The sequence below is a fragment of the Nerophis lumbriciformis genome, linkage group LG14 (assembly GCF_033978685.3).
Source record: "Nerophis lumbriciformis linkage group LG14, RoL_Nlum_v2.1, whole genome shotgun sequence".
NCBI lineage: Eukaryota > Metazoa > Chordata > Actinopteri > Syngnathiformes > Syngnathidae > Nerophis > Nerophis lumbriciformis.
The window spans coordinates 33,073,166-33,100,938 of record NC_084561.2 but is presented as its reverse complement, the minus strand read 5'-3'; the positions used below and the strand labels follow the sequence as shown (position 1 = coordinate 33,100,938).

The 27,773-nt window shown below is 41.1% G+C and overlaps 1 protein-coding gene across 1 annotated transcript in view; it reads right to left on the bottom strand.

The window, feature by feature from the left end:
• exoc2 (exocyst complex component 2) overlaps positions 1–27,773 on the bottom strand; it is a 103,844-nt gene that overhangs the window by 12,458 nt on the left and 63,613 nt on the right. The window contains exons 17-26 of the mRNA XM_061975609.2: positions 23,045–23,100; positions 22,738–22,818; positions 22,417–22,476; positions 20,301–20,362; positions 20,138–20,204; positions 14,583–14,699; positions 13,698–13,839; positions 3,697–3,752; positions 3,491–3,613; positions 3,255–3,316 (exon numbers count right to left, since the gene is read on the bottom strand). Coding sequence (XP_061831593.2) covers positions 3,255–3,316; positions 3,491–3,613; positions 3,697–3,752; positions 13,698–13,839; positions 14,583–14,699; positions 20,138–20,204; positions 20,301–20,362; positions 22,417–22,476; positions 22,738–22,818; positions 23,045–23,100 — 826 coding nt within the window. The remainder of the gene's footprint in view (positions 1–3,254; positions 3,317–3,490; positions 3,614–3,696; positions 3,753–13,697; positions 13,840–14,582; positions 14,700–20,137; positions 20,205–20,300; positions 20,363–22,416; positions 22,477–22,737; positions 22,819–23,044; positions 23,101–27,773) is intronic.

Below are 27,773 nucleotides of genomic sequence, written 5' to 3'. Positions count from 1 at the left end.
AGCATTTGGTTGCACTCAAAGAAAAGGGGGCTGAATACTTTTGCACATCGCACTTTTCAGTCTTTAAATTTGTAAAACATGTTCTGAATCACGTATAATTTTCATTTAGCTTTCAATTGTATATCACTTTATGTTGTTTTTTCACATAAAATTCCACTAATATTTATGTGTGTGGTTGTAATGTGACAAACTATAGAAAAGTTCAAGGGTTATGAATACTTTTGCAAGACAATGGCGAAAAAGACAGCCCTCAAAACGGTGCATCATGAAAAGACGGTCAGAAAGCAACTTGAAGATGGTCTGATAATCTATGCAAAATTTTGAACCACCATTACATGTTATGTAGACCACAAGCAAGAGTGCGTTGTAGTTATTAATGGAAGTGATGTCAAAGGGAACTGTATTTTTTATTTAAAATTTTGCCCATCATTTACGATCCCTATTTGAGACAAAACACATATGTCTTTCTCTTTTTGGTGCATTCTAAATAAAAAAAAAAAAAGACTAGGGTAGTATGGGACGGCAAACAATGTACTGTAACTAATGGGAGTCATCCATACTGCCTATAATGCCCTCCAAAAACGCCAACAATACTCCGTTCACATGCTGTGACCTGCATATTAACCAAGTATTAACGTCATTGTTATTATAAATGTTAACGCCGAGGGACTACCTTTGGTAACACAGCGCCTTGATCACCGAGGGAATGTAGCTACTGCTGCTGCAGCGCCTTTGGATTTTGTGAAAGTTAGTGCTAGAATATACAAAATGCCTCACACTTCTCACACTTGTATAGCATAAGGTCATGGCCGTAAACTGAAAAGTTGGTCAACTTTAAAATTCAACTTAGACCCTTACAACTGCCTTTTCAAAAATAGATTTTTGTAAATGTTGAATCGATTTAAAATTGTAATAAACAAAAATTACGATTTCAAAGTGAATCGATTTTTTCTGGCACATCTACAATATAGTACAAAACCCAAAACCAGTAAAGTTTGGCACGTTGTGTAAATCGTAAATAAAAACAGAATACAATGATTTGCAAATCCTTTTCAACTTATCCATCCATCCATTTTCTACCGCTTATCCCTTTCGGAGTCGCGGGAGTGCTGGGGCCTATCTTAGCTACAATCGGGCGGAAGGCGGGGTACACCCTGGACAAGTCGCCACATCATCGCATCATCGCAGGGCCAACACATATAGACAGACAACATTCACACTCACATTCACACACTAGGGCCAATTTGTGTGTTGCCAATCAACCTATCCCCAGGTGCATGTCTTTGGAGGTGGGAGGAAGCCGGAGTACCCAGAGGGAACCCACGCAGTCACAGGGAGAACATGCAAACTCCACACAGAAAGATCCCGAGCGCAGGATCGAACCCAGGACCTTCGTATTGGGAGGCAGACGCACTAACCCCTCAACCACCGTGCTGCCCAATGTTCGAACTGCCAACTTAATTTTTTTTGCAAATAATCATTAACTTAGAATTTAATAGCAGCAACACAATGCAAAAAAGTTAGCATTTTTACCACTGTGTTACATGGGCTTTCCTTATAACTACACTCAGTAAACCTTTGGGAACTGAGTAGACCAATTTTTTAAGCTTTTCAGGTGGAATTATTTCCCATACTTGCCGGGGGTGTCCGGGGTGTCCGTTGTCGTATTTTACGCTTCATATTACGCCACCCATTTTCAATGGGAGACAGGTCTGGACTATAGGCAGGCCAGTGTAGTACCCGCACTCTTTTACTACGAAGCAACGCTGTTGTAACACGTGCAGAATGTAAGTTACCCATGCCTTGGGCACTAATACACCCCCATACCATCACATATGCTGGCTTTTGAACTTTGCGCCTATAACAATCCGGATGGTTCTTTTCCTCTTTGTTCCGGAGGACACAATGTCCACAGTTTCCAAAAACTATTTGAAATGTGGACTCGTCAGATCACAGAACGCTTTTCCACTTTGCATCAGTCCATCTTAGATGAGCTTGGGCCCAGCAAAGCTGGGCGTTGTTGGTAAATGGCTTACACTTTGCATAGTAGTTTTAACTTGTACTTAAAGATGTAGCGACCAACTGTAGTTACTGACAGTGGTTTTCTGAAGTGTTCCTGGGCCCATGTGGTGATATCCTTTACACACTGATGTCGCTTTTTGTTGCAGTACCTCCTGAGGGATCGAAGGTCACGGGCTCTCAATGTTGATTTTCGGCCTTTCTCCAGATTCTCTGAACCTTTAGATGATATTACGGACCGTAGATGGTGAAATCCCTAAATTCCTTACAATAGCTGGTTGAGAAATGTTGTTCTAAACTGTTGGACAATTTGCTCACGCATTTGTTCACAAAGTGGTGACCCTCGCCCCATCCTTGTTTGTGAACGACTGAGCATTTCATGCAAGCTGCTTTTATACCCAATCATGGCACCCACTTGTTGCCAATTAGCCTGTTCACCAGTGGGATGTTCCAAATAAGTGTTTGATGAGCATTCCTCAACTTTCTCAGTCTTTTTTGCCAATTGTGCCAGCTTTTTTGAAACATGTTGCAGGCATCACATTCCAAATGAGCTAATATTTGCAAAATATAAAAAAGTTTACCAGTTCGAATGTTAAATATCTTGTCTTTGCAGTCTATTCAATTGAATATAGGTTGAAAAGGATTTGCAAATCATTGTATTCTGTTTTTATTTACGATTTACACAACGTGCCAACTTCACTGGTTTTGGGTTTTGTACAATTGGTTCAAAGACACAACTCTCTAAGGCTTAGGCTTTGGGGTACCAAAAATGAATTTCAACTAGTTCCTGTAACTGCTTCCAGACTGTTAAGGTGCCCTTTAGAAAAGCACAGCAGCACCATAACATACAAAAGCGGTAGTAGAGGTAGACATAGTTGCCATTGCAATGACACATTTCCCCTTATAGCAGTATACCATTAAATAATATTTGCTATTTCAAAAGGTACTACTACAGTATATTGCTGTGCTTTAAACTTTTGGATTAAAAAATAAAAATCACATTAGCCGTTAGTAAAACACACATGCACATATGCATATAAACTATACTATACAGTATAACAAATGCAGACAGCAGAACCAGGTTGCTTTCACTTCCTTTCATCTAACCCACCAAGTAGCACACACATGGTATGTTTTGAAGTGTGTGTGACATAGATTTATGAGTATGACATACAGAGCCATAAATCACTGAGCTACGTTCCCATGTGCAGCATGTGGGTGTGTGCCACACTTACTTGCTTTCAGCATTTAGATATGCGGCTATGGCATCTCTCAGAGCACAAAGTTCAAGTCGAGCCTGCAAATGGAGGTTGCAGGTACAAATTTTATACAATCAGACTCACCCAATCCCACCACTGTTAGTGGTTTTTAAGACGTGGCATTTCGACAACAAACGGGGGAAAGAGTGTGGGGTTTACTTATGAGTCAGGGCCTTACTATGAGTGGTTAAGTGAGTGTGTCATGCGAATACCTGCAGAGTGCCATTTCTGCTGAAGGATGACACACACTGTATAAGACGACACATCTCGTCTGCAACTGTCGCAACAATTTTGGACAACACACAAGGAACCAAATCCTTGGAAACAGTAAAGACCTGGCCGTTGGAAAGTTGGAGAGGTGAGTACAAAGAAGAATGTAAAAGCATAAAGAGAAAAAAGCAACAAGTGTCTATTGTACCTCAGCATGAACAGTGATGATGTTCATTAGGGCTTCCTTTAAGTAACTCCTTACACCTAGAGAAAAAGTAACATACATCTTTAATGAAATACTCTTAATCCATCCATCCATCCATCCATCCATTTTGCTTGTCCTTCTCGGGGTCAGGGATTGGTAATTGTTTTTGTCAACATGAGCATTATTTAGTACATTAGACTACTGTGTTTTCCAAATTATAAGCCGCTACTTGTTTCCCAAAGCATTGAATCCTGCGGTTTAAAGTGCGGCTAATCCAAAGGTGTCCAAAGTTTTTCCACTGAAGACCACATACTGAAAAATAAAAGCATGCAGGGGCCATTCCAATAATTTCTACAACTCTTTATTTTTTTGTGATCGAGTGATTGGAGCACATACTTGTTTTTCACAAAAAACATTCATGAAGTTTGGTTCTTTTAGGAATTTATTATGGGTCTACTGAAAATGTGGGCTGGGTCAAAAGTATACATACAGCAACATACATTATCAATTTTGGTGATGTAGAAAAGTTACAATCAAATCAAATTAGCTTCATGGCATGGGCTCTTAACTTCATGTGAGTGATTATGATTGACGAAACCGGTTGACTTCTCTGAGCCCATTTAAATAGGGCTCATGTGACTAATTTCGGCCGCTTGTACCCGTGATCTTGTCCTTTCAATGATGACCCAAAGCTCATGACCAGGATGGGAAGGATGGGAACGTAGATCGACCGGTAAATTCAGAGCTTTGCCTTCCGGCTAAGCTCCTTCTTCACCACAATGAATCGATACAGTGTCCGCATTACTGAAGACGCCGCACCGATCCGCCTGTCGATCTCACGATCCACTCTTCCCTCGCTCGTGAACAAGACTCTGAGGTACTTGAACTCCTCCACTTGGGGCAGGGTCTCCTCCCCAACCCGGAGATGGCACTCCACCCTTTTCCGGGCGAGAACCATGGACTCGGACTTGGAGGTGCTGATTCTCATCCCAGTCGCTTCATACGCAGCTGCGAACCGATCCAGTGAGAGCTGAAGATCCTGGCCAGATGAAGCCATCAAGACCACATCATCTGCAAAAAGCAGAGACCTAATCCTGCAGCCACCAAACCGGATCCCCTCAACGCCCTGACTGCGCTTTTATGAAATTCTGTCCATAAAAGTTATGAACAGAATAGGTGACAAAGGGCAGCCCTGGCGTAGTCCAACACTCACTGGAAACGTGTCCAACTTACTGCCGGAAATGCGGACCAAGTTCTGACACTGATCGTACAGGTAGCGGACCGCCACTATCAGACAGTCCGATACCCCATACTCTCTGAGCACTCCCCACAGGACTTCGGGGTACACAGTTGAATGCCTTCTCCAAGTCCACAAAGCACATGTAGACTGGTTGGGCAAACTCCCATGCACCCTCAAGGACCCTGCCGAGAGTATAGAGCTGGTCCACAGTTCCACGACCAGGACGAAAACCACACTGTTCCTCCTGAAGCCGAGGTTCGACGATCTGGCGTAGCCTACTCTCCAGTACACCTGAATACACTATACCGGGAAGGCTGAGGAGTGCGATCCCACGATAGTTGGAACACACCCTCCGGTTCCCCTTCTTAAAGAGAGGAACCACCACCCCGGTCTGCCAATTCAGAGGGACCGCCCTCGAGTCTTGTCAACCAAGACAGACCCACAGCATCCAGAGCCTTGAGGAACTCCGGGCGGCTCTCATCTACCCCCGGGGCCTTGCCACCGAGGAGCTTTTTAACTACCTCAGCATCCTCAGCCCCAAAAATAGGAGAGCCTACCCCAGATTCCCAGGAACTGCCTCCTCATAGGAAGACGTGTTGGTGGGATTGAGGAGGTCTTCGAAGTATTCCCTCCACCGATCCACAACATCCGCAGTTGAGGTCAGCAGAACACCATCCTCACCATACACGGTGTTGACAGTGCACTGCTTCCCCTTTCTGAGGCGGCGGATGGTGGTCCAGAATCGCTTCGAAGCCGTCCGAAAGTTGTATTCCATGGCTTCCTTAAACTCCTTCCATGTCCGAGATTTTGCCTCTGCGATCGCTGAAGCCGCACACCGCTTGGCCTGTCGGTACCTGTCCGCTGCCTCCGGAGTCCTATGAGCCAAAAGAACCCGATAGGACTCTTTCTTCAGCTTGAGGGCATCCCGGACACCAGCGGGTTCTAGGATTACCACCACGACAGGCACCAACTACCTTGCGGCCACAGCTCCAATCAGCCGCCTCGACAATAGAGGTGCGGAACAATGTCCAGCACCTCCCTCGTGACATGTTCAAAGTTCTTCCGGAGGCAGGAATTGAACTCTCTCTGACAGGAGACTCTGATAGACGTTCCCAGCAGACCCTCACAATGCGTTTGGGCCTGCCAGGTCTGTCCGGCATCCTCCCCCACCATCGCAGCTAACTCACCACCAGGTGGTGATCGGTAGAAAGCTCCGCCCCTCTCTTCACCCGAGTGTCCAAAACATGAGGCCGCAAATCCGATGACACAACTACAAAGTCGATCATGGAACTGGTGCCAAGTGCACATATGGACACCCTTATGTTTGAACATGGTGTTTGTTATGGACAATCTGTGACGAGCACAAAAGTTCAATAACAAAACACCACACGGGTTCAGATCCGGGCGGCCATTCTTTCCAATCATGCCTCTATAGGTTTTACTGTCGTTGCCAACATGAGCGTTGAAGTCCCCCAGTAGGACAAGGGAATTACCCGGGGGAGCACTCTCCAGTACTCCAGACATTCCACGTCCCAAGAGCTAGCTTATGTAGCCGAGGATCGGACCGTCAAGTGCTCTGCCTTCAGCTGCCGCCCAGCTCTCATTGCACACGACCTCTATGGCCCCTCCCATGAGTGGTGAGCCCATTGGAGGGGGGACCAACGTTGCCTTTCCGGGCTTTGGGGACAGGCCCAGCCACCAGGCGCTCGCCATTGTGCCCCAACTCCGGGCCTGGCTCCAGAGGGGGGCCCCGGTGACCCGCGTCTGGTCCGGGCGAAGGGAAACTGAGTCTCGGTTGTTGTATTTCCAAAGAAGTCTTCGAGCTGCTCTTTGTCTGTTCCCTTACCTAGGACCTGTTTGTCTTGGGAGACCCTACCAGGGGGCATAGAAGCCCCGGGACAACATAGCTCCTAGGATTCTGATAAACATCTTGAAACTTGTTAAAAAACGAGAAACTCTTATTCATCTTATAAAGAATGAATAGAGACATCAATTACTTTTCTGTTTTGTTTGATCAGCCGTTTTACTGCCATGTTCCAGGCACACTTTGGAAACAGTTACGGTATGTAAATAAACATTTACAAAATATTTTCTAAGCATACCAGTATCTGGCTAATATATGAAAACATATTTTTTCTTTCAAAATTTAGTGGGTGCGGTTTATATGCTGGTGCGGCTTATAGCGCAGAACGTACAGTATTTCAGTTTGAATGATTTATTTTGTGGAGAAAACAATCTGAATCCTGTTTTACTAAAAGGTTGCGTGTACTAAAACACGTGCAAACTCTATGGCACACGCAAAGATGTTCTACTAAACGTGTGCAAAGTGGATTGCGTCTGTTAAGTAAGCGGAATAAGTCGTGCAATGCATTTTGCGTCTCCGTCTTCATTAATATGCAGAATGTGTGCTGATCACAATACCGGTAGGAGAAAATGCAAATATATCAAACAAATTGATTTATCAACAATCACCAGTGTTTGGCAACAATATTTTGCATTTTATTTATAAAAGAGGTGCTCGCACTGCAAAGACACACGATTGACAGACGTATGTGTTTCAACAAATTTGTACTGACAGAAATAAAAAATATTAGACATATCGTCCATTCAGCAATTTCCTCTTATAATTTCAAACCTGCTAGATAATTTAAAGTGGCTAGTTAAAATTAATTCAATTAATTCAATCAATTGATGTGTTTTGGTGTCAGTTGGTATTTTAATTCACAAAATGTAATACATCTTAGATTAAAAGACGTCTTTCATTATGCATTTTCTTGCGTTTCAGTCATTCCAGACGTACGGATGTGCTGTTGACATATGCGCAGTGTGCATATGTTTCTGTTGTCTAGATTGCAATTCAGAAAAAGTGTTAGAGATTATAGATGTCTTCTGCTAGTTCAAAACATTGCACTCAGTGAGGGGCATTACAACCATGAATATGCAGAAAAATCATCAGGTGTCTGTGGTAAAAGCCCCGTATGCATGCAAAATCCTCATTTAAATAAGGTGGTCTGCACCACTTTTCAAAATAATAAAATAAATAGGCTTTTATTGTCATTGCACATTAAGATCAACACAATTGCGGAATAATGATGGCGGAATCTGCCATGCAAGGCCCTAACCACGACCCATCAAGAGCGGTCAGTGTCTTGCTCAGGGACACCTTGACATGAGCTCAAATGGCCAGGATCGAACCAGAAACCCTCTAGTTCCAAGACGTCCACTGTACCCGCGGAGCCATGCTGACCCAAGTACACTGTTAATATCTTTGTAAGGGTGTAAACTTAAAAAATCAGCAGGGGATCTAATAATAATAAATAATTATACATATAATTTTAGAAATCAAATAGCATTTATCCCATTTACACTCATTCACACAAAAGGGTTGTTTGTTTCTGTTATTAATATTCTGGTTCCTACATTATATATCAATATATATCAATACAGTCTGCAAGGGATACAGTCCGTAAGCACACATGATTGTGCGTGCTGCTGGTCCACTAATAGTACTAACCTTTAACAGTTAATTTTACTCATTTTCATTCATTACTAGTTTCTATGTAACTGTTTTACTTTCTTTTTTATTCAAGAAAATGTTTTTAATTTATTTATCTTATTTTATAAATTTTTTTTAAAATTACCTTATCTTCACCATACCTGGTTGTCCAAATTAGGCATAATAATGTGTTAATTCCACGACTGCATATATCGGTTGATATCGGTATCGGTAATTAAAGAGTTGGACAATATCGGAATATCGGATATCAGCAAAAAGCCATTATCGGACATCCCTAGTTCTGCCCATTTTATTCCATGTTCTAAAGCATGGGTGTCAAACTCTTGCCCGTGGGCCAAATTTGGCCCGCCGTGTAATTTCACTTGGCCCTTGAGGCGATATCAAATTAACACTAGAGCTGGCCCGCCGATTACATACAGCGGCGGTGCCGCGGTAATACCGCATTAACCGCTAATTCTTATACTTGCCAACCCTCCCGGGAGACTCCCAAATGTTAGTGCCCCTCCCTAAAATCGTCACGTCCGCTTTTCATCCAGTCCAACGAGTGCTGGCCCAGTCACATAATATGTGCGGCTTCTGCACGCACACACAAGTGAATTCAACGCATACTTGATCAACAGCGATACAGGTTACACTGAGGGTGGCCGTATAAACAACATTAACACTGTTAGAAATATACGCCACACTGTGAACTCACACCAAACAAGAATGACAAACACATTTCGGGAGAACATCCGCACCGTAACACACCATAAACACAACAGAACAAATACCCAGAACCGTTTGCAGCTCTTCCGGGACACTACAAGGGTTTGGTGGTAGCAAGGGGTGTATTTTGTAGCATCCCGGAAGAGTTAATGCTGCAAAGGGTTCTGGGTATTTGTTCTGTTGTGTTTATGTTGTGTTACGGTGCGGATGTTCTACCAAAATGTGTTTGTCATTCTTGTTTGGTGTGGATTCACAGTGCGGCGTATATTTCTAATAATGTTAAAGTTGTTTATACGGCCACCCTCAGTGTAACCTGTATCGCTGTTGATCAAGTATGAGTTGCAGTCACGTGTGTGTGCGTACAGAAGCCGCAAACATCTTGTGACTGGGCTGGCATGTTGTTAGAATGGATGAAAAGCGGACGTGACGACAGCTCGTAGAGGACGTTAAGGCACGCCCCCAAGACTGCGGTCCGGGTGGACTACGAGATATAATGACTGATGAACGCCTTCATTCAATAATGAAAGTTGCCTCAGCTCAAAGCCTGAGCCCCGATATTAATGAACCAGCATCCAAGAAAAGATGCCAGGTATCTGGCTTGGGCACATCAGATCAGATCAGTGTGTTGCAAACTGAGCAGTTTAAAGTCCTGAATGGTTGGTTTATTCATTGTTATTTTATTTTCAAATTTATTAGCCTGTGGAAAAAGTTAATGTTGATATTTACCTCAGAAGGCTGCAAATAGAAAAGAGGCATTCAATTTTTATTTAAATTGTATTTGATATGCCATTGATATTTTTTAATTATTATTATTAGAAACTTGATTGTCACCATAAAGTTATATAAGCCTTGCTTGTTCAATATTTTCAATGCAAAACTTGTTTGGGTCCCTATTAAAAGGTTAATTTGTTCAACCTTACACAAATAATAAATGAACCTACGCATCGCAACGGCAATACGATAGATCTAGTGCTGGTCAGGGGTGTCACCACCTCCAAAGTTATGGTACTCCCGTATACTAAAGTAATGTCCGATCATTACCTTATAAAATTCGAAGTTCTGACTCATTGTCAACAAACTAATAATAATAATAACTGCTATAGCAGCCGCAACATTAATGCCGCCACAACGATGACTCTTGCTGACCTACTGCCTTCGGTAATGGCACCATTCCCAAATTATGTCGGCTCTATTGATAACCTCACTAAGAACTTTGACAATGCCCTGCGCAAAACCATTGATAGTATAGCACCGCTAAAACAAAAAAGGGCCCTTAAAAGGCGCACCCCATGGTTTACAGAGGAAACCAGAGCTCATAAATTATCATGTAGAAAGTTGGAACGCAAATGGCGCGCGACCAAGCTTGAGGTTTTCCATCAAGCATGGAGTGATAGTTTAATATCGTATAAACGCATGCTTACCTTAGCTAAAGCTAAATATTACTCAAATCTCATCCGCCTCAACAAAAACGACCCTAAATTTTTGTTTAGTACAGTAGCATCGCTAACCCAACAAGGGACTCCTCCCAATAGCTCCACCCACTCGGCAGATGACTTTATGAATTTCTTTAATAAGAAAATTGAACTCATTAAAAAGGAGATTAAAGACAACGCATCCCAGCTACAACTGGGTTCTATGAACACAGATACAACTGTATCTACGACGGATACTGCAATACAAAATAGTCTCTCTCTTTTTGATGAAATAACATTAGAGGAACTATTACAGCGTGTAAGTGGGATAAAACAAACAACATGTTTACTTGACCCACTTCCTGGGAAACTTATCAAGGAGCTTTTTGTATTATTAGGTCCATCAGTGCTAAATATTATAAACTTATCACTTTCCTCTGGCACTGTTCCCCTAGCATTCAAGAAAGCGGTTATTCATCCTCTGCTCAAAAGACCTAACCTTGATCCTGACCTCATGGTAAACTACCGACCGGTGTCCCACCTTCCCTTTATTTCGAAAATCCTCGAAAAAATTGTCGCACAGCAGCTAAATGAACACTTAGTGTCTAACAATCTCTGTGAACCTTTTCAATCCGGTTTCAGGGCAAATCACTCTACGGAGACAGCCCTCGCAAAAATGACTAATGATCTACTGCTAACGATGGATTCTGATGCGTCATCTATGTTGCTGCTTCTTGATCTTAGCGCTGCTTTCGATACCGTCGATCATAATATTTTATTAGAGCGTATCAAAACACGTATTGGTATGTCAGACTTAGCCTTGTCGTGGTTTAACTCTTATCTTACTGACAGGATGCAATGCGTCTCCCATAATAATGTGACCTCTGACTATGTTAAGGTAACGTGCGGAGTTCCTCAGGGTTCGGTTCTTGGCCCTGCACTCTTTAGTATTTACATGCTGCCGCTAGGCGACATCATACGCAAATACGGTGTTAGCTTTCATTGCTATGCTGATGACACCCAACTCTACATGCCCCTAAGGCTGACCAACACGCCGGATTGTAGTCAGCTGGAGGCGTGTCTTAATGAAATTAAACATTGGATGTCCGCTAACTTCTTGCAACTCAACGCCAAGAAAACGGAAATGCTGATTATCGGTCCTGCTAAACACCGACATTTATTTAATAATACCACCTTAACATTTGACAACCAAACAATTACACAAGGCGAATCAGTAAAGAATCTGGGTATTATCTTCGACCCAACTCTCTCGTTTGAATCACACATTAAGAGTGTTACTAAAACGGCCTTCTTTCATCTCCGTAATATCGCTAAAATTCGTTCTATTTTATCCACTAGCGACGCTGAGATCATTATTCATGCGTTCGTTACGTCTCGTCTCGACTACTGTAACGTATTATTTTCGGGTCTCCCTATGTCTAGCATTAAAAAATTACAGTTGGTACAAAATGCGGCTGCTAGACTTTTGACAAGAACAAGAAAGTTTGATCATATTACGCCTATACTGGCTCACCTGCACTGGCTTCCTGTGCACTTAAGAAGTGACTTTAAGGTTTTACTACTTACGTATAAAATACTACACGGTCTAGCTCCGTCCTATCTTGTTGATTGTATTGTACCATATGTCCCGGCAAGAAATCTGCGTTCAAAGAACTCCGGCTTATTAGTGATTCCCAGAGCCCAAAAAAAGTCTGCAGGCTATAGAGCGTTTTCTATTCGGGCTCCAGTACTATGGAATGCCCTCCCGGTAACAATTAGAGATGCTACCTCAGTAGAAGCATTTAAGTCCCATCTTAAAACTCATTTGTATACTCTAGCCTTTAAATAGCCCCCCTGTTGGACCAGTTGATCTGCCGTTTCTTTTCTTTTCTCCTCTGCTCCCCTTTTCCTTGAGGGGGGGGGGGCACAGGTCCGGTGGCCATGGATGAAGTGCTGGCTGTCCAGAGTCGGGACCCGGGGTGGACCGCTCGCCTGTGCATCGGCTGGGAACATCTCTACGCTGCTGACCCGTCTCCGCTCGGGATGGTGTCCTGCTGGCCCCACTATGGACTGGACTCTTACTATTATGTTGGATCCACTATGGACTGGACTCTCACAATATTATGTCAGACCCACTCGACATCCATTGCTTTCGGTCTCCCCTAGAGGGGGGGGGTTACCCACATATGCGGTCCTCTCCAAGGTTTCTCATAGTCATTCACATCGACGTCCCACTGGGGTGAGTTTTTCCTTGCCCGTATGTGGGCTTTGTACCGAGGATGTCGTTGTGGCTTGTGCAGCCCTTTGAGACACTTGTGATTTAGGGCTATATAAATAAAGATTGATTGATTGATTGAACCTTGGCCCGCGGCTTTGTTCAGTTTTAAATTTTGGCCCACTCTGTATTTGAGTTTGACACCCCCCTGTTCTAAAGCAAAACTATGTAAAGTTTTGTTGTGTGTTTTTTTTTTAAAACACTTATCACGAAACACTTAAAAAAAGCATATTATTTTTGATGTCAGATGACAGGAGATAGACAGCATGACAGAAAAATTTAGCAAACATCTAGATAATAATTAAAGGATAAACAAGAGACAACAGTTGATAAAAAGTATGAACAATGACTTCCAAAAATATAGCACCGACATACAAACATGATGAATGTCACTGTTGTGTGCAGCATGTGAAAGTATCATATCCTAGAACTGTAATTTGGCGACCAAAATGTTCCTCTTTCACATCCAGCTTGTGCACACTAGTTGGACCAAAGCAGAAGAAGATCCAACTTCATCATCACCGACATATTAATATCATCATCGTCATAAAACCACACACGCACACACACACTGTGGCTTTAACGCGACCAAAACATTGATCTCAGTGGTTTTTACAGTAACTCTTAAAGAGCTGTGCTCGACACATGACGCATCGCACATAACAAATCGTGACAACCAAGCAGACCAGAGATATGAAGTTATCCTCCCACAGGTCTGCAAAGGTCTTTATGATACAGAGTCATTTATCTGAATTTTTGGGGGGAATTCCTCCCCATTGCATAACAAGCACATCTTTCCACAGCAATTCTTTTTAAATGTGTGTATGTGGGTGTCACTGTAGAAGTAAGTACCTGTGGGAGTTGGACAGTCTCTCCAGTCAAAGTATCCAGCGTAGATACCCGGCTCTAGGGCACCTGCGATAGGGTCAGCTCGCCTCTCAATGTAGGCATCAAAGAGTTTTTCATCCAGTTCCCGAACCGCCATCATGCTCACCTGGAAAGTGGATTAGGAGAACCAGGACTCAGGTACAGCAATGCTGGGACATAAAACCTACATACCAACAAAAACACCATTTACACAGCTCAAATTTGATCATCTACTGAGAGACACTAAACAATACCAGTGCTAAAACAATAACTACAATTAATTTAAAGCAGGCGTTTTCAAAGTGTGGGAAAGTCTCACCTTGATTAAGGGAAAAAAATAACAAAAAAACTGGGCCTCTCCTATTCCATCACACACACACTACGCATGAAGTTCCTTTTTACTGTTGCTGCTATACTAACTTCCCACTTAGGATTCAAAGGGTACAACTTTTTTTTCTAGGTATACCTGCCCTTATCTTCCAGACTTATTCCAAACAACATTTTGACAAACCACTTTGTCAGAATCCGGCTGAACAAAAACAAAATTAAATCTCAACTTGACTTTCCAAGAAGTGTCGAAAATGATAATGAATACGTCCTTGCTTTGCGATTCAGACAGTTATTGTGTTGCGTTGAAGTCCTCACTGTTTGTGTGATGATAAGGCATACAAGTTAAAAGGGAAAGCGTCTTAGGAGAACTTCAGCATGTCTGATTAATCTCATTACTGACAATACAAAGCCCTTCCCATAGACAGCATGAACCACAACAAATAGATGACACATTCGTTTTTGAAAAGATGAAGATCACAGTTATCTGAACGTTTGTTTAGAGTAAGTTAAAAGTGAACCAGTCTGGGACATTCCACTAACCTGTGAGATCTTCTCTGTGCCTGTGAATCCATGCTTCTCAAAGTGATCAAACAGATTAAGGAAAGTGTGTCTCTCCAGGTAATGGCAGTTACTGAGTAGGATCAGCAAGCGTTGCTCCTGAAGAGACAAAAATATATTGTACATAAATTAGTATTATGTGACAACACTAATTGTATTTCAAAATTGTGTTGTACCATTAATGTCCTAAATTACCACAATGTTCAGACACATGTAACACCCACTTATTCTTCTAGATGTCAACATTTAATGATCTCCACCGTCCAAATATTTCTTATTTTCACAAACTTTATGTCTACAATGTTCAATTCAAAATCTGATGAAAATATTGCGACTGGATTTAAAACTTTAATTGTCTACCAATTTGGGAGGGGAATTGTGGATGATACATCACAAAATCTCTAAATGGAAGGATAATATTAGGCGCACAGACAGCTACCAAATAAATAAATGATACAATGAAACAATACACCCTGCAAAGCAAAAGCCGGTGGAGTCTGCTTCTTCATCAACAACAACTGGTGTACAGACGTGACTGTGTTATCCCAACACTGCTCTCCTGCTCTGGAATATATTTTCATTCACTGTAAGCCTTTTTACTCACCGCGTGAGATCATTTCATTCATACTGGTGGCTGCCTACATACCGTCCAGTGTTGTTTCATCTGACCACATAACTTTTCTCCAGAAGATCTTATCTTTGTCCATGTGATGTCAGATGAAACAAAAATTTAGCTGTTTGGCCACAATACCCAGCAATATGTTTGGAGGAGAAAAGGTGACGCCTTTAATTCCTGGAACACCATGCCTACCGTCAAGCATGGTGATGGTAGTACTATGCACTGGGCCTGTTTTGCTGCCAATGGAACTGGTGCTTAAAATGGGACAATGAAAAAGTAGGATTACCTCCAAATTCTTCAGGACAACCTAAAATCATCAGCCCGGAGGTTGGGTCTTGGGCGCGGATGGGTGTTCCAACAGGACCATGACCCCAAACACACATCAAAAGTTGCAAAGGAATGGCTAAATCAGGCTACAATTAAGGTTTTAGAATGACCTTCCCAAAGTCCTGACTTAAACGTGTGGACAATGCTGAAGAAACAAGTTCATGTTAGAAAACCAACACATTTAGCTGAACTGCACCAATTTTGTCAAGAGGAGTGGTCAAAATTTTACCAAAAGAATGCCAGAAGCTTGTGGATGGCTACCAAAAGCGTCTTATTGCAGTGAAACCTGCCAAGGGACATGTAACCAAATATTAACATTGCTGTATATATACTTTTGACCCAGCAGATTTGGTCACATTTTCAGGAGACCCATAATAAATTCATAAATAAAAAAAAACTTCATGAATGTTTTTTGTGACCAACAAGTATGTGCTCCAATCACTCTATTACAAAAAAATAAGAGTTGTAGAAATGATTGGAAACTCAAGACAAACATGACATTATGTTCTTTACAAGTGAATGTAAACTTTTGATCGCGACTGTATATATGTATATATACATATATGTATGTATATACACATATGTGTATGTATATATGTATGTATACGTATATGTATGTATGTATGTGTATATATACTGTGTTTGTATATATATGTAAATATATATGTGTATATATATATACGTATATGTATGTATGCATATATATATATATATATATATATATATATATGTATTTGTGTGTATATATATATATATATATATATATATATATATATATATATAAATAAATATAGGTATGTGTATATACAAACCCAGTTTCCATATGAGTTGGGAAATTGTGTTAGATGTAAATATAAACGGAATACAATGATTTGCAAATCCTTTTCAACCCATATTCAATTGAATGCACTACAAAGACAAGATATTTGATGTTCAAACTCATAAACTTTATTTTTTTATTGCAAATAATAATTAACTTAAAATTTCATGGCTGCAACACGTGCCAAAGTAGTTGGGAAAGGGCATGTTCACCACTGTGTTACATCACCTTTTCTTTTAACAACACTCAATAAACGATTGGGAACTGAGGAAACTAATTGTTGAAGCTTTGAAAGTGGAATTCTTTCCCATTCTTGTTTTATGTGGAGCTTCAGTCGTTCAACAGTCCGGGGTCTCCGCTGTCGTATTTTACGCTTCATAATGCGCCACACATTTTCAGTGGGAGACAGGTCGGGACTGCAGGCAGGCCAAGAAAGTACCCACACTCTTTTTTTTTTACGAAGCCACGCTGTTGTAACGCGTGCTGAATGTGGCTTGGCATCGTCTTGCTGAAATAAGCAGGGGCGTCCATGAAAAAGACGGCGCTTAGAAGGGAGCATATGTTGTTCCAAAACCTGTATGTACCTTTCAGCATTAATGGTGCCTTCACGGATGTGTAAGTTACCCATGCCTTGGGCACTAATGCACCCCCATACCATCACAGATGCTGGCTTTTGAACTTCGCGTCGATAACAGTCTGAATGGTTCGCTTCCCCTTTGGTCCGGATGACACGATGTCGAATATTTCCAAAAACAATTTGAAATGTGGACTCGTCAGACCACAGAACACTTTACCACTTTGCATAAGTCCATCTTAGATGATCTCGGGCCCAGAGAAGCCGGCGGCGTTTCTGGATGTTGTTGATAAATGGCTTTCGCTTTGCATAGTAGAGCTTTAACTTGCACTTACAGATGTAGCAACGAACTGTATTTAGTGACAGTGGTTTTCTGAAGTGTTCCTGAGCCCATGTGGTGATATCCTTTAGAGATTGATGTGGGTTTTTGATACAGTGCCGTCTGAGGGATCGAAGGTCATGGTCATTCAATGTTGGTTTCCGGCCATGCCGCTTACGTGGAGTGATTTCTCCAGATTCTCTGAACCTTTTGATATTATGGACCGTAGATGTTGAAATCCCTAAATTTCTTGCAAATGCACTTTGAGAAACGTTGTTCTTAAACTGTTTGACTATTTGCTCACACAGTTGTGGACAAAGGGGTGTACCTCGCCCCATCCTTTCTTGTGAAAGACTGAGCATTTTTTGGGAAGCTGTTTTTATACCCAATCATGGCACCCACCTGTTCCCAAATAGCCTGTACACCTGCGGGATGTTCCAAATAAGTGTTTGATGAGCATTCTTTAACTTTATCAGTATTTTTTGCCACCTTTCCCAACTTCTTTGTCACGTGTTGCTGGCATCAAATTCTAAAGTTACCGGTAATGATTATTTGCAAAAACAAAAAACATGTTTATCAGTTTGAACATCAAATATGTTGTCTTTGTAGCATATTCAACTGAATATGGGTTGAAAATGATTTGCAAATCATTGTATTCCGTTTATATTTACATCTAACACAATTTCCCAACTCATATGGAAACGGGGTTTGTATATACGTACACTATATTGCCAAACGTATTTGGCCACTTGCCTTTACTCACATATGAACTTGAAGTGCCATCCCATGGAATTGTCCAACATGTTTTGGTATCCTGGAGCATTCAAAGTTCCTTTTACTGGAACTAAGGGGCCAAGCCCAACTCCTGAAAAACCAACCCCACACCATAATTTTTCCTCCACTAAATTTCACACTCGGCACAATGCAGTCCAAAATGTAGTGTTCTCCTGGCAACCTCCAAACCCAGACTCGTCCATCAGATTGCCAGATGGAAAAGCGTGATTCATCAGTCCAGAGAAGGCGTCTCCACTGCTCTAGAGTCCAGTGGCAACGTGCTTTACACCACTGCATCCAACGCTTAGCATTGGACTTGGTGATGTATGGCAAAGATGCAGCTGCTCGGCCATGGAAACCCATTCCATGAAGCTCTCTGCGTACTGTACATGGGCTAATTGGAAGGTCACATGAAATTTGGAGCGCTGCAGCAACTGACTGTGCAGAAAGTTTTTGCACTATGCGCTTAAGCATCAGCTGACCCCTCTCTGTCAGTTTGCGTGGCCTACCACTTGGTAGCTGACTTGCTGTTGTTCCCAAACTCTTTCCTTTTCTTGTAATAAAGTTGACTTTGCAATATTTAGGAGGAAGGAAATTTCACGACTGGATTTTTTTCACAGGTGGCATCCTATGACAGTTGCACGCTGGAAATGTGAAGTGAAGTGAAGTTATATAGCGCTTTTTCTCAAGTGACTCAAAGCGCCTACAATCTTGATACACGAGAGCAGAGCAGAGAGGTGGGGCTAGGCAGAAAGAATACACTATAAATTACCACATAAGTACCTCAGTCATACGTACGTGACCTCACAAATGGCCTACAGTTAAAAAGATATTGTAAAACACAGCGTTCAGCAAGCTCAAGCCCAACTGCATGACACGTTGACAATAACAAATATCTAACATTGTAATAACATTTATAAGTCAAAAAAGAGGAACATTGTAATTGGTCCTCTTTAGTGTTGTTCTTTTCTGTTTGGAAATTAAAATTTAATTAATGCAGAACTAATATGGTTTTCTTCTTTTTTGACCAATGTGAGATACTCGTGTTAAACAATGCCAAAGTATCAAATCAAGGTTCATTCAGTTGAGCGTGAACTTGCATGCATTTTTGGATGCCTTTGTCGAAACGTTTTGAAATATTAGCAGCGGGCCATTTGTGATGTCACACATTGATGAATGTACTTATGTGGCATTATTATACATATTATGTTTAAAAGCCTCCACCCCCTCTGCTGATCCAACACAGCTGCAGACTGCCGCTGCTCAAACTTTTTTACAAAACCCAAAACCAGTGAAGTTGGCACATTGTAGGATAAAGTATTATGTTCATCTACTCTTGGTATGTGCACAATAACACCCATGTGTGACATTAATAAAAATAAAAAAACTGTCTATGAAAGTTATTTTCAACTGTGTTTGAAAAATAGTAGCGGTGACTTCAAACAGTGTACATTTACATTTGGAGAGGCTGGGGCGTGGTTTTATTTGCAATCATGGAACGCCACCACAAACCAACATCTTGCAAATCTGCATAAAGTGTGTTATAAAACAGAATGTGGAGCAAAATGTACGTAAAATTGACACCAAAGCAGACCCAATACATACAGTGTCTAGACCACAAATAAGTGTTTTAAATGTAGATGAAAATGATCCTAGGTCCCCTTTGAATATTTTGTATTTCCAATTTTCTAAACAGCCAAAATATTTTCTCTTTGGGTAATGTTCACCCCCACCAACACACTCACAACTTAAGTACACGCTTCTCAAGGGGACTGGCTGATTTACCCCTGCTAACCAAGTCAGTTTAGGCTGGGGAAACCCCTTTGCATTCGTCCTATTTCCCTTTACCAGAAGCACACTACACACTGTCCTCTTACCCCCCCTCCTCAATGCGCACACTCGTAACAAACATTTTTAACAACTTACAGGAAAGGAGGATGTATTTGCTTAGTGATTATAACCAGAAAATAGCTTGATAACATTTTGTTGTTTAAATGATTTACGATAGTTTGGTTACCAGACAATTGCTGGCATCATTAACCAAGAAACCACAGTGTGTTGACATGCAGAATTTCAAAGATTCAATAGCAAACACTGATCTTACAGAAGTTGGACTGAAGTGCTCTTGCATGTTGGTGAACGGATCCACAGAGGAAAGCTCCACAGATACGCTACAGCAAACACAAAACATATTTAAGACATAATGACACAGGTCTACTCTAATAGTACATACATTGTTTGAGCACAGTTAATTTCTCAATACTTACTGGGATGGAGTCATGTCGCCATCTCTTTTTGTGCTCTGCTGCTCCAAGCAGTTAATGAAAACCTGAATTGAACACATGGAAATGGTGCTCATGATGTTCACTTCAGTTCAATTTCAGTTTATTTCAAACATGTTGACATGTTAATCAACACATTCCAAATATTGTTGGTAATAACACACTGACAAAGCCAGTCAAAATAAAACAAACATTCTGTTTTATATGCAAAAAGGCTGGACACTAAGACAAAATGTTTTCCTATAAGCTACACTTTATTGATCAAACCCATCATTTGCGGGTTTTCAGAATCTTCACTATATTCTGGTTAATGTAGGAATGTGTGTGCGTATACAGGAAGTGTAGTGATCGGCATAATAAACAAAAGGTCAGAGATTTTGTACCACTTGTCCCTTCCGGGGGGTGATTTATTTTATTTTATGGCAGTCAACAATTTTAGCTGGGGTTAGATATGATATCATGTCATTACAAAGACGTCTCTAGGAAATATATAATAGCTTATACAATTCTGGCAAACTGGTAGCTAATGAAGAAAAATGCTGCAACTGATGTACAGTATCCAGGTACCATTTGTTATGAATATACAGTATATGTATAAATATATAGATATGTATGTGTATGTGTGTGTGTGTGTGTGTGTGTGTATATATATATATTTAAAAAAAATATATATACATACACATATATACTGTGTATATATACTGTAAATATATAAATATAAAATTACATCTTTCACTCATTCACACTTGTTCTCATTAGGGTTACGGAATGAGCTGTAGCCTCTCTCTTCTGCCTTTAGACAAGAAGTAGGGTTCACCCTGGAATGGTTACAAGTCAATAACAGTAGAGTATATTAATAATTATGTATTATCTATTTTTACGACACTATACATTGAGTGTTTTCGTCTTGACACTCAGATGGAATGCAGTGCACACGGATGATCTGATTTGAGTCACACATTAAGAGTGTTACTAAAACGACCTTCTTTCATCTCCGTAATATCGCTAAAATGTGTTCAATTTTGTCCACTAGCGACGCTGAGATCATTATTCATGCGTTCATTACGTCTCGTCTCGATTACTGTAACGTATTATTTTCGGGTCTCCCTATGTCTAGCATTAAAAGATTACAGTTGGTACATAATGCGGCTGCTAGACTTTTGACAAGAACAAGAAAGTTTGATCATATTACGCCTATACTGGCTCACCTGCACTGGCTTCTGTGCACTTAAGATTTGATTTTAAGGTTTTACTACTTACGTATAAAATACTACACGGTCTAGCTCCATACTATCTTGCTGATTGTATTGTACCATATGTCCCGGCAAAAAATCTGCGTTCAAAGAACTCCGGCTTATTAGTGATTCTCAGAGCCCAAAAAAAGTCTGCGGGCTATAGAGCGTTTTCTATTTGGACTCCAGTACTCTAGAATGCCCTCTCGGTAACAGTTAGAGATGCTACCTCAGTAGAAGCATTTAAGTCCCATCTTAAAACTCATTTGTATACTCTAGCCTTTAAATAGACCCCCCTTTTAGACCTGTTGATCTGCCGTTTCTTTTCTGCTCTGCCTGCCTCTCCTTCGTGGAGAGGGGGGGCACAGATTCGGTGACCACAGATGAAGCGCTAGCTGTCCAAAGTCAGGACCCAGGGTGGACCACTCATCTGTGCATCAGTTGTGGACGTCTCTGCGCTGCTGACCTGTCTCCACTGAAGATGATCTCCTGCTGGCCCCACTATGGACTGGACTCTCACACTATTATGTTAGATCCACTATGGACTGGACTCTCACAATATTATGCTAGATCCACTCGACGTACATTGCACCGGTCGCCCGGGGGGTCCCCCCACATCTGCGGTCCCCTCCAAGGTTTCTCATTGTCATCCCATTGGGTTGAGTTTTTTTCTTGCCCTGATGTGGGATCGGAGCTGAGGATGTCATTGTGGCTTGTGCAGCCCTTTGAGACACTTGTGTTTTAGGGTTATATAAGTATTGATTGATTGATTGATAAATGTTAGGTTTGTTACTCCTCACATTGTCCTAAAAAAAATAGTTCAATGATTTATAAGACTTTTTGCGGGAAAAATGACAAAATGTACTTACTTTCATGATGTTTACACAGAGTTCTGTGGCTTGATCCTGAACTTGGTCCAGCTGCAATATCTGAAGAAACAAAACAATTCATGAGTAAAATATGACCTGCTTTATTTACGGTACACTTGTTGTCCAAGAATAAGTAGTAATTAGTGGAACAATAAAAAATAAGTTTGTAATTGTGATTTTGAATTATGACTGTATTTCTTAGGACAGCTTAATACATTGCTTTAATAGTGGTATACAATAGTTTTAGTCAACGTTGTATGATGTACCTTTATTTATGACATTTACAAATACATATTTTGGTGGTTATGATTACTATCTTACGTTGATCTCTCCTGGTTTGATGTCCAGAGGCTCTCTCAGTGATTGCAGCATTTGGGCCATACACTGTTCAAACTGGGATGGCTGAAGAAAAACAGCAATAGAATACCAGAAAATATGAAAAAAAATATCCTTCAGAAATTAGATTGACACAAAACCAAAAATAACTCTACAATGCAAATCTGTAAAGGAGTTATTTGACAAATACAGACAAATAGGCATACACAGCTCTTGCTATTTTTAAGAGATACAAACTTGATAATTGTAAGTGAAAACTTTAACAATAACATACATGATGCTACTTCCTTACCAGCCTGGTAAATCCCTCTACAATCCAGTCCTCCTTCTCAGCAAGTCTCCTGACATCTAAAAAACACACAAATTGGCATCAACCTTCAACACTTTTGTAGTGTTTTATTAGAAAAAAACAACACATGTTGAGACATGCTGTAGACACATTTCCTCATTGTCAAAGAACAGCAGAACTATGTTTGAAAGCCACTGCATTTCATGAAAGTGTATATTAGCACAGTATCTTGAGACTAATTGTTGAATATATCATGCATTTATATCATTATATTTACATAAATACCATTGTTTATGTAACAACTACCCAATGCGAATACTGTAATCACATAATTAGAATTGCATAAAGAAAACCACAATGTGGTACAAAACATCTCACAACCAAGATCACTAAGAACAAAGATGTGCAAGTTAAGTGAAAGCCAGGCACTCTACTCAAAATAACCACAAGTGAAAGTAAGCACTATAAGGTTTTCTTATAGGAGCCAAACATGTGTTTATATCCGGTTTGTACATTAAAGGGCACCACAGGCTCATGTACAGTCGTGGTCAAAAGTTTACATACACTTGTAAAGAACATAATGTCATTGCTGTCTTGAGTTTCCAATCATTCTACAACTCTTTTTTTTTTGTGATAGAGTGATTAGCACATACTGGTTGGTTTGGTTCTTTTATGAATTTATTATGGGTCTTCCGCCCGAATGCAGCTGAGATAGGCTCCAGCACCCCCCGCGACCCCAAAAGGGACAAGCGGTAGAAAATGGATGGATGGATGAGAATGTGACTAAATCTGCTGGGTCAAAAGTATACATACAGCAATGTTAATATTTGATTACATGTCCCCTTGGAAAGTTTCACTGCAATAAGGCGCTTTTGGTAGCCATCCACAAGCTCCTGGCAAGCTTCTGGTTGAATTTTTGACCACTCCTCTTGACAAAAATAGTGCAGTTCAACTACATTTGTTGGTTTTCTGACATGGACTTGTTTCTTTAGCATTGTCTACACGTTTAAGTCAGGACTTTGGGAAGGCCATTCTAAAACCTTAATTCTAGCCTGGTTTAGCAATTACTTTAGCACTTTTGATGTGTGTTTGGGGTCATTGTCCTGTTGGAGGCTGATGATTTTAGGTTGTCCTGAAGAATTTGGAGGTAATCCTCCTTTTTCATTGTCCCATTCACTCTCTGTAAAGCACCAGTTCCATTGGCAGCCAAACAGGCCCAGAGCATAATACTACCACCACTATGCTTTTGACTGTAGGAATGGTGTTCCTGGGATTAAAGGCCTCACCTTTTCTCCTCCAAACATATTGCTGGGTATTGTGGCCAAACAGCTCAATTTTTGTTTCATCTGACATCACATGGACAAAGACAAGACCTTCTGGAGGAAAGTTCTGTGGAAAGCGCCTTATTGCAGTCAAACTTGCCAATGGACATGTAACCAAATATTAACATTGCTGTATGTATACTTTTGACCCAGCAGATTTGGTCACATTTTCAGTAGACCCATAATAAATTCATAAAAGAACAAAACTTCATGAATGTTTTTTGTGACAAACAACTATGTGCTCCAATCACTCTATCACAAAAAATAAGAGTTGTAAAAATGATTGGAAACTCAAGACAGCAATGACATTACGTTCTTTACAAGTGTATGTAAACTTTTGACCACGAGTGTATATAAGCCAGAGGGCAACATGTGCTGACCCCTAAGGGCATAATGTACAAGTGTCGACCACATTTGGCACAAATTGTGTGGCAACGTTGTTTCTGTGTACAGTAGGAATCCTGAAGTTATTAAATAAGACTTATGCACTTTCATATTTTGTTGGTACCAAACAAATAGGTGACACTGCATCAAAACAACTCTTTTTAATGATTTTTTACACGGCACAACAGGTACTACAGCATTAGTGAATAAATTAGTAAATTCCAATCCGGCTTCAGAACTAACCACTCCACTGACACATGCCTTCTCTATCTGACCGACCACATCAAACATGAGGTGGACGAGGGCAAATACTGCGGCATAGTCATGCTGGACATTCAGAAGGCCTTTGACACCGTTAACCACGCTATACTGTTGGATAAGCTCAGAGCAATCGGATTTGACAAAACCTCATCGAGCTGGATGCAATCTTACTTGGAGGGGAGGGAACAGGTGGTAGAGGTGAACGGCATTGTGTGCCCCCTCTCAGTAAGCTGTGGAGTCCCCCAAGGCAGTATATTAGGGCCTTTACTGTTCCTAATATACATAAACGACTTGTCATCGGCATGCGACTGTGAATTGTTCTTGTTTGCGGATGACTCGGCCCTGCTGGTATCAGACAAGGACAAGTCACAGGTGGAGAAAATCCTCAGTGCTGAACTCTGTAGAACTTGCACCTGGCTCGCTGACAACAAGCTATCCATACAGTTGGGTAAAACGGAATCCATCCTGTTTGGGTCCCACATCAACCTTAAGAAAGTCAATGACTTCACTATAAAAGTGTGTGACATTGTTATCACCAGGAAAGATGAGGTCACCTACCTAGGTTCCATTCTAGAGGCTAATCTTTCCTGTGATAAAATGCCAACCAAGGTAATCAAAAAGGTCAACTAACAAACAAGATTTCTCTATAGAATCTCTTCTCTTATCAACAAAAGCACCATGAGGATTCTAGCGGGAACACTCGTTCAACCCTTTTTTGATTACGCATTCACCTCCTAGTACCCTAGCACCTCCAAAACCCTAAACTCCAAACATCCCAGAACAAGCTAGTCAGATTACTTCTAGACCTCCACCCCAGATCACACCTCACTCCTACCCACTTTTTCAAAGTGGGTTGGCTCAGGGTGGAGGACAGAGTAAAACAACTTGCACTGAGCCTAGTCTATAAAATCCGCTACACCTCCCTGATACCGAAGTACATGTCAAACTACTTCCTTAACGTAAATGACCGCCATAACCACAACACCAGGGGAAGCTCCACTAACCACGTTAAACGCAGATTCCGATCTAACAAAGGTCTTAACTCATTCTCTTTCTATGCCACATAAATGTGGAATGCGCTCCCAACAGGTGTAAAAAAAAGGGCATCTCTATCCTCCTTCAAAACCGCAATAAAAGTACACCTCCAGGCAACTTCAACCCTAAACTAACACCCTCCCCGGACTGTTAATAATCAAATGTAAATAATCAAATGTAGATACTTTTTCTTATGCTTTCTGATCTCTCTCTCTCTATATATATATATCCACTACTTGCTGTACATATCCTACCAAGTCAGACCTACACAGTTTCAATGTCCATTTCTCTGTTCTCAATTGTTGATGACTGAAGTGATGATAACAACCAAACCTAACCCCCCCAACCCCTCCACATCCCACACCCCGGATTGTAAATAATGTAAATAATTCAATGTATATACCATCTTGTGTGATGACTGTATTATGATGATAGTATATATCTGTATCATGAATCAATTTAAGTGGACCCCGACTTAAACAAGTTGAAAAACTTATTCAGGTGTTACCATTTAGTGGTCAATTGTACGGAATATGTACTTCACTGTGCAATCTACTAATAAACGTCTCAATCAATCAATCAAAAGCTGCCTATCACGTCATAACAGCAACTACAGTTCAACATTGCAATAGCCCAGCACTAGGCTGGCTACATTAAGTCAAATAACTCTTTCTCCTTTACTTCTTTAAGGGCGTTCTCACACTGAGCCAATTTTGATTTCACGGGCCCATTATCCTATCCCTGCCGCTTAAAAGGGTCTTATTAAGCAAACCCAACTTTCCTCGCATGTTGGTACCTGTTTTTGTGTCTTTGGGATCCCCAGGCGTCTCTAAATCTGAACTCAAACCATGGAGGCATCGCAGAGAGATTTATTAAACAATCTTGCCTTCTTCCAAACTTGCTCCAAACGAGCCAGTTGGAATTTGAGATTTTAGCAGAAATCACCATATATGTTAGAGGTTAACCCAAAGTGCTTTGCACGAGTCCGACATTTTTATTCTGTTGTAGTCCAAAGTTGTTGTCAGTAAGTTCCTTTTCTATCCTATTGTTATGGGACAGACTGGCTCGTAGATGCACATGCATGCTAAAATATGGCGTTGTTGCAATTTCTGATAAAAAAGTAGCATATTGTATTTAGGGCCTAATCAGTGGCAATGAAATGAGGCAAAAAGGAGGTGCACGATTCCAGAGTCAACAGTCGAGAAGGTGTTACGCCATTTTCTTCATTATCCACCAATCACACTTACGGTGAGGTGTATTCATGAATACTGGAATACCCAGGTTGTACCAGCGAAGCGGCGGACCCTTTCAGTGGCTTTGGCTCTCACATCTCCTATTTGTTGTTTGTAGGACAGTGTTTTGTTCAGCCGTAGGCTGTGGTATTTGGGGGCCTGCTGCAACTCTAAGCGCTTTCTTTGCCACATATATCTCCAGTTCCCTTTTTACATTGAAGTGAATTAATTAACTCATATAATGTTTTGCATATGGTGAATGTTTATATTAATCTTGGAGAACGCAAACCACCAGTTTAAATAGTAGGTATTTCTGTTTGGGCACATAGTAGCATAGGGCCCTTTAGTATTGACATTTGTGTGTGGATTGGATTTGTTCTCACGGAATAAATCAAAATCGGACCTCGGTATGCAAAGGTGATGGCCCTATCCGTGGGAAGAGACTACACGTTTAGCATCCCCTTTATGGTCATGATGCGCTCTCCTGACCTAGCACAC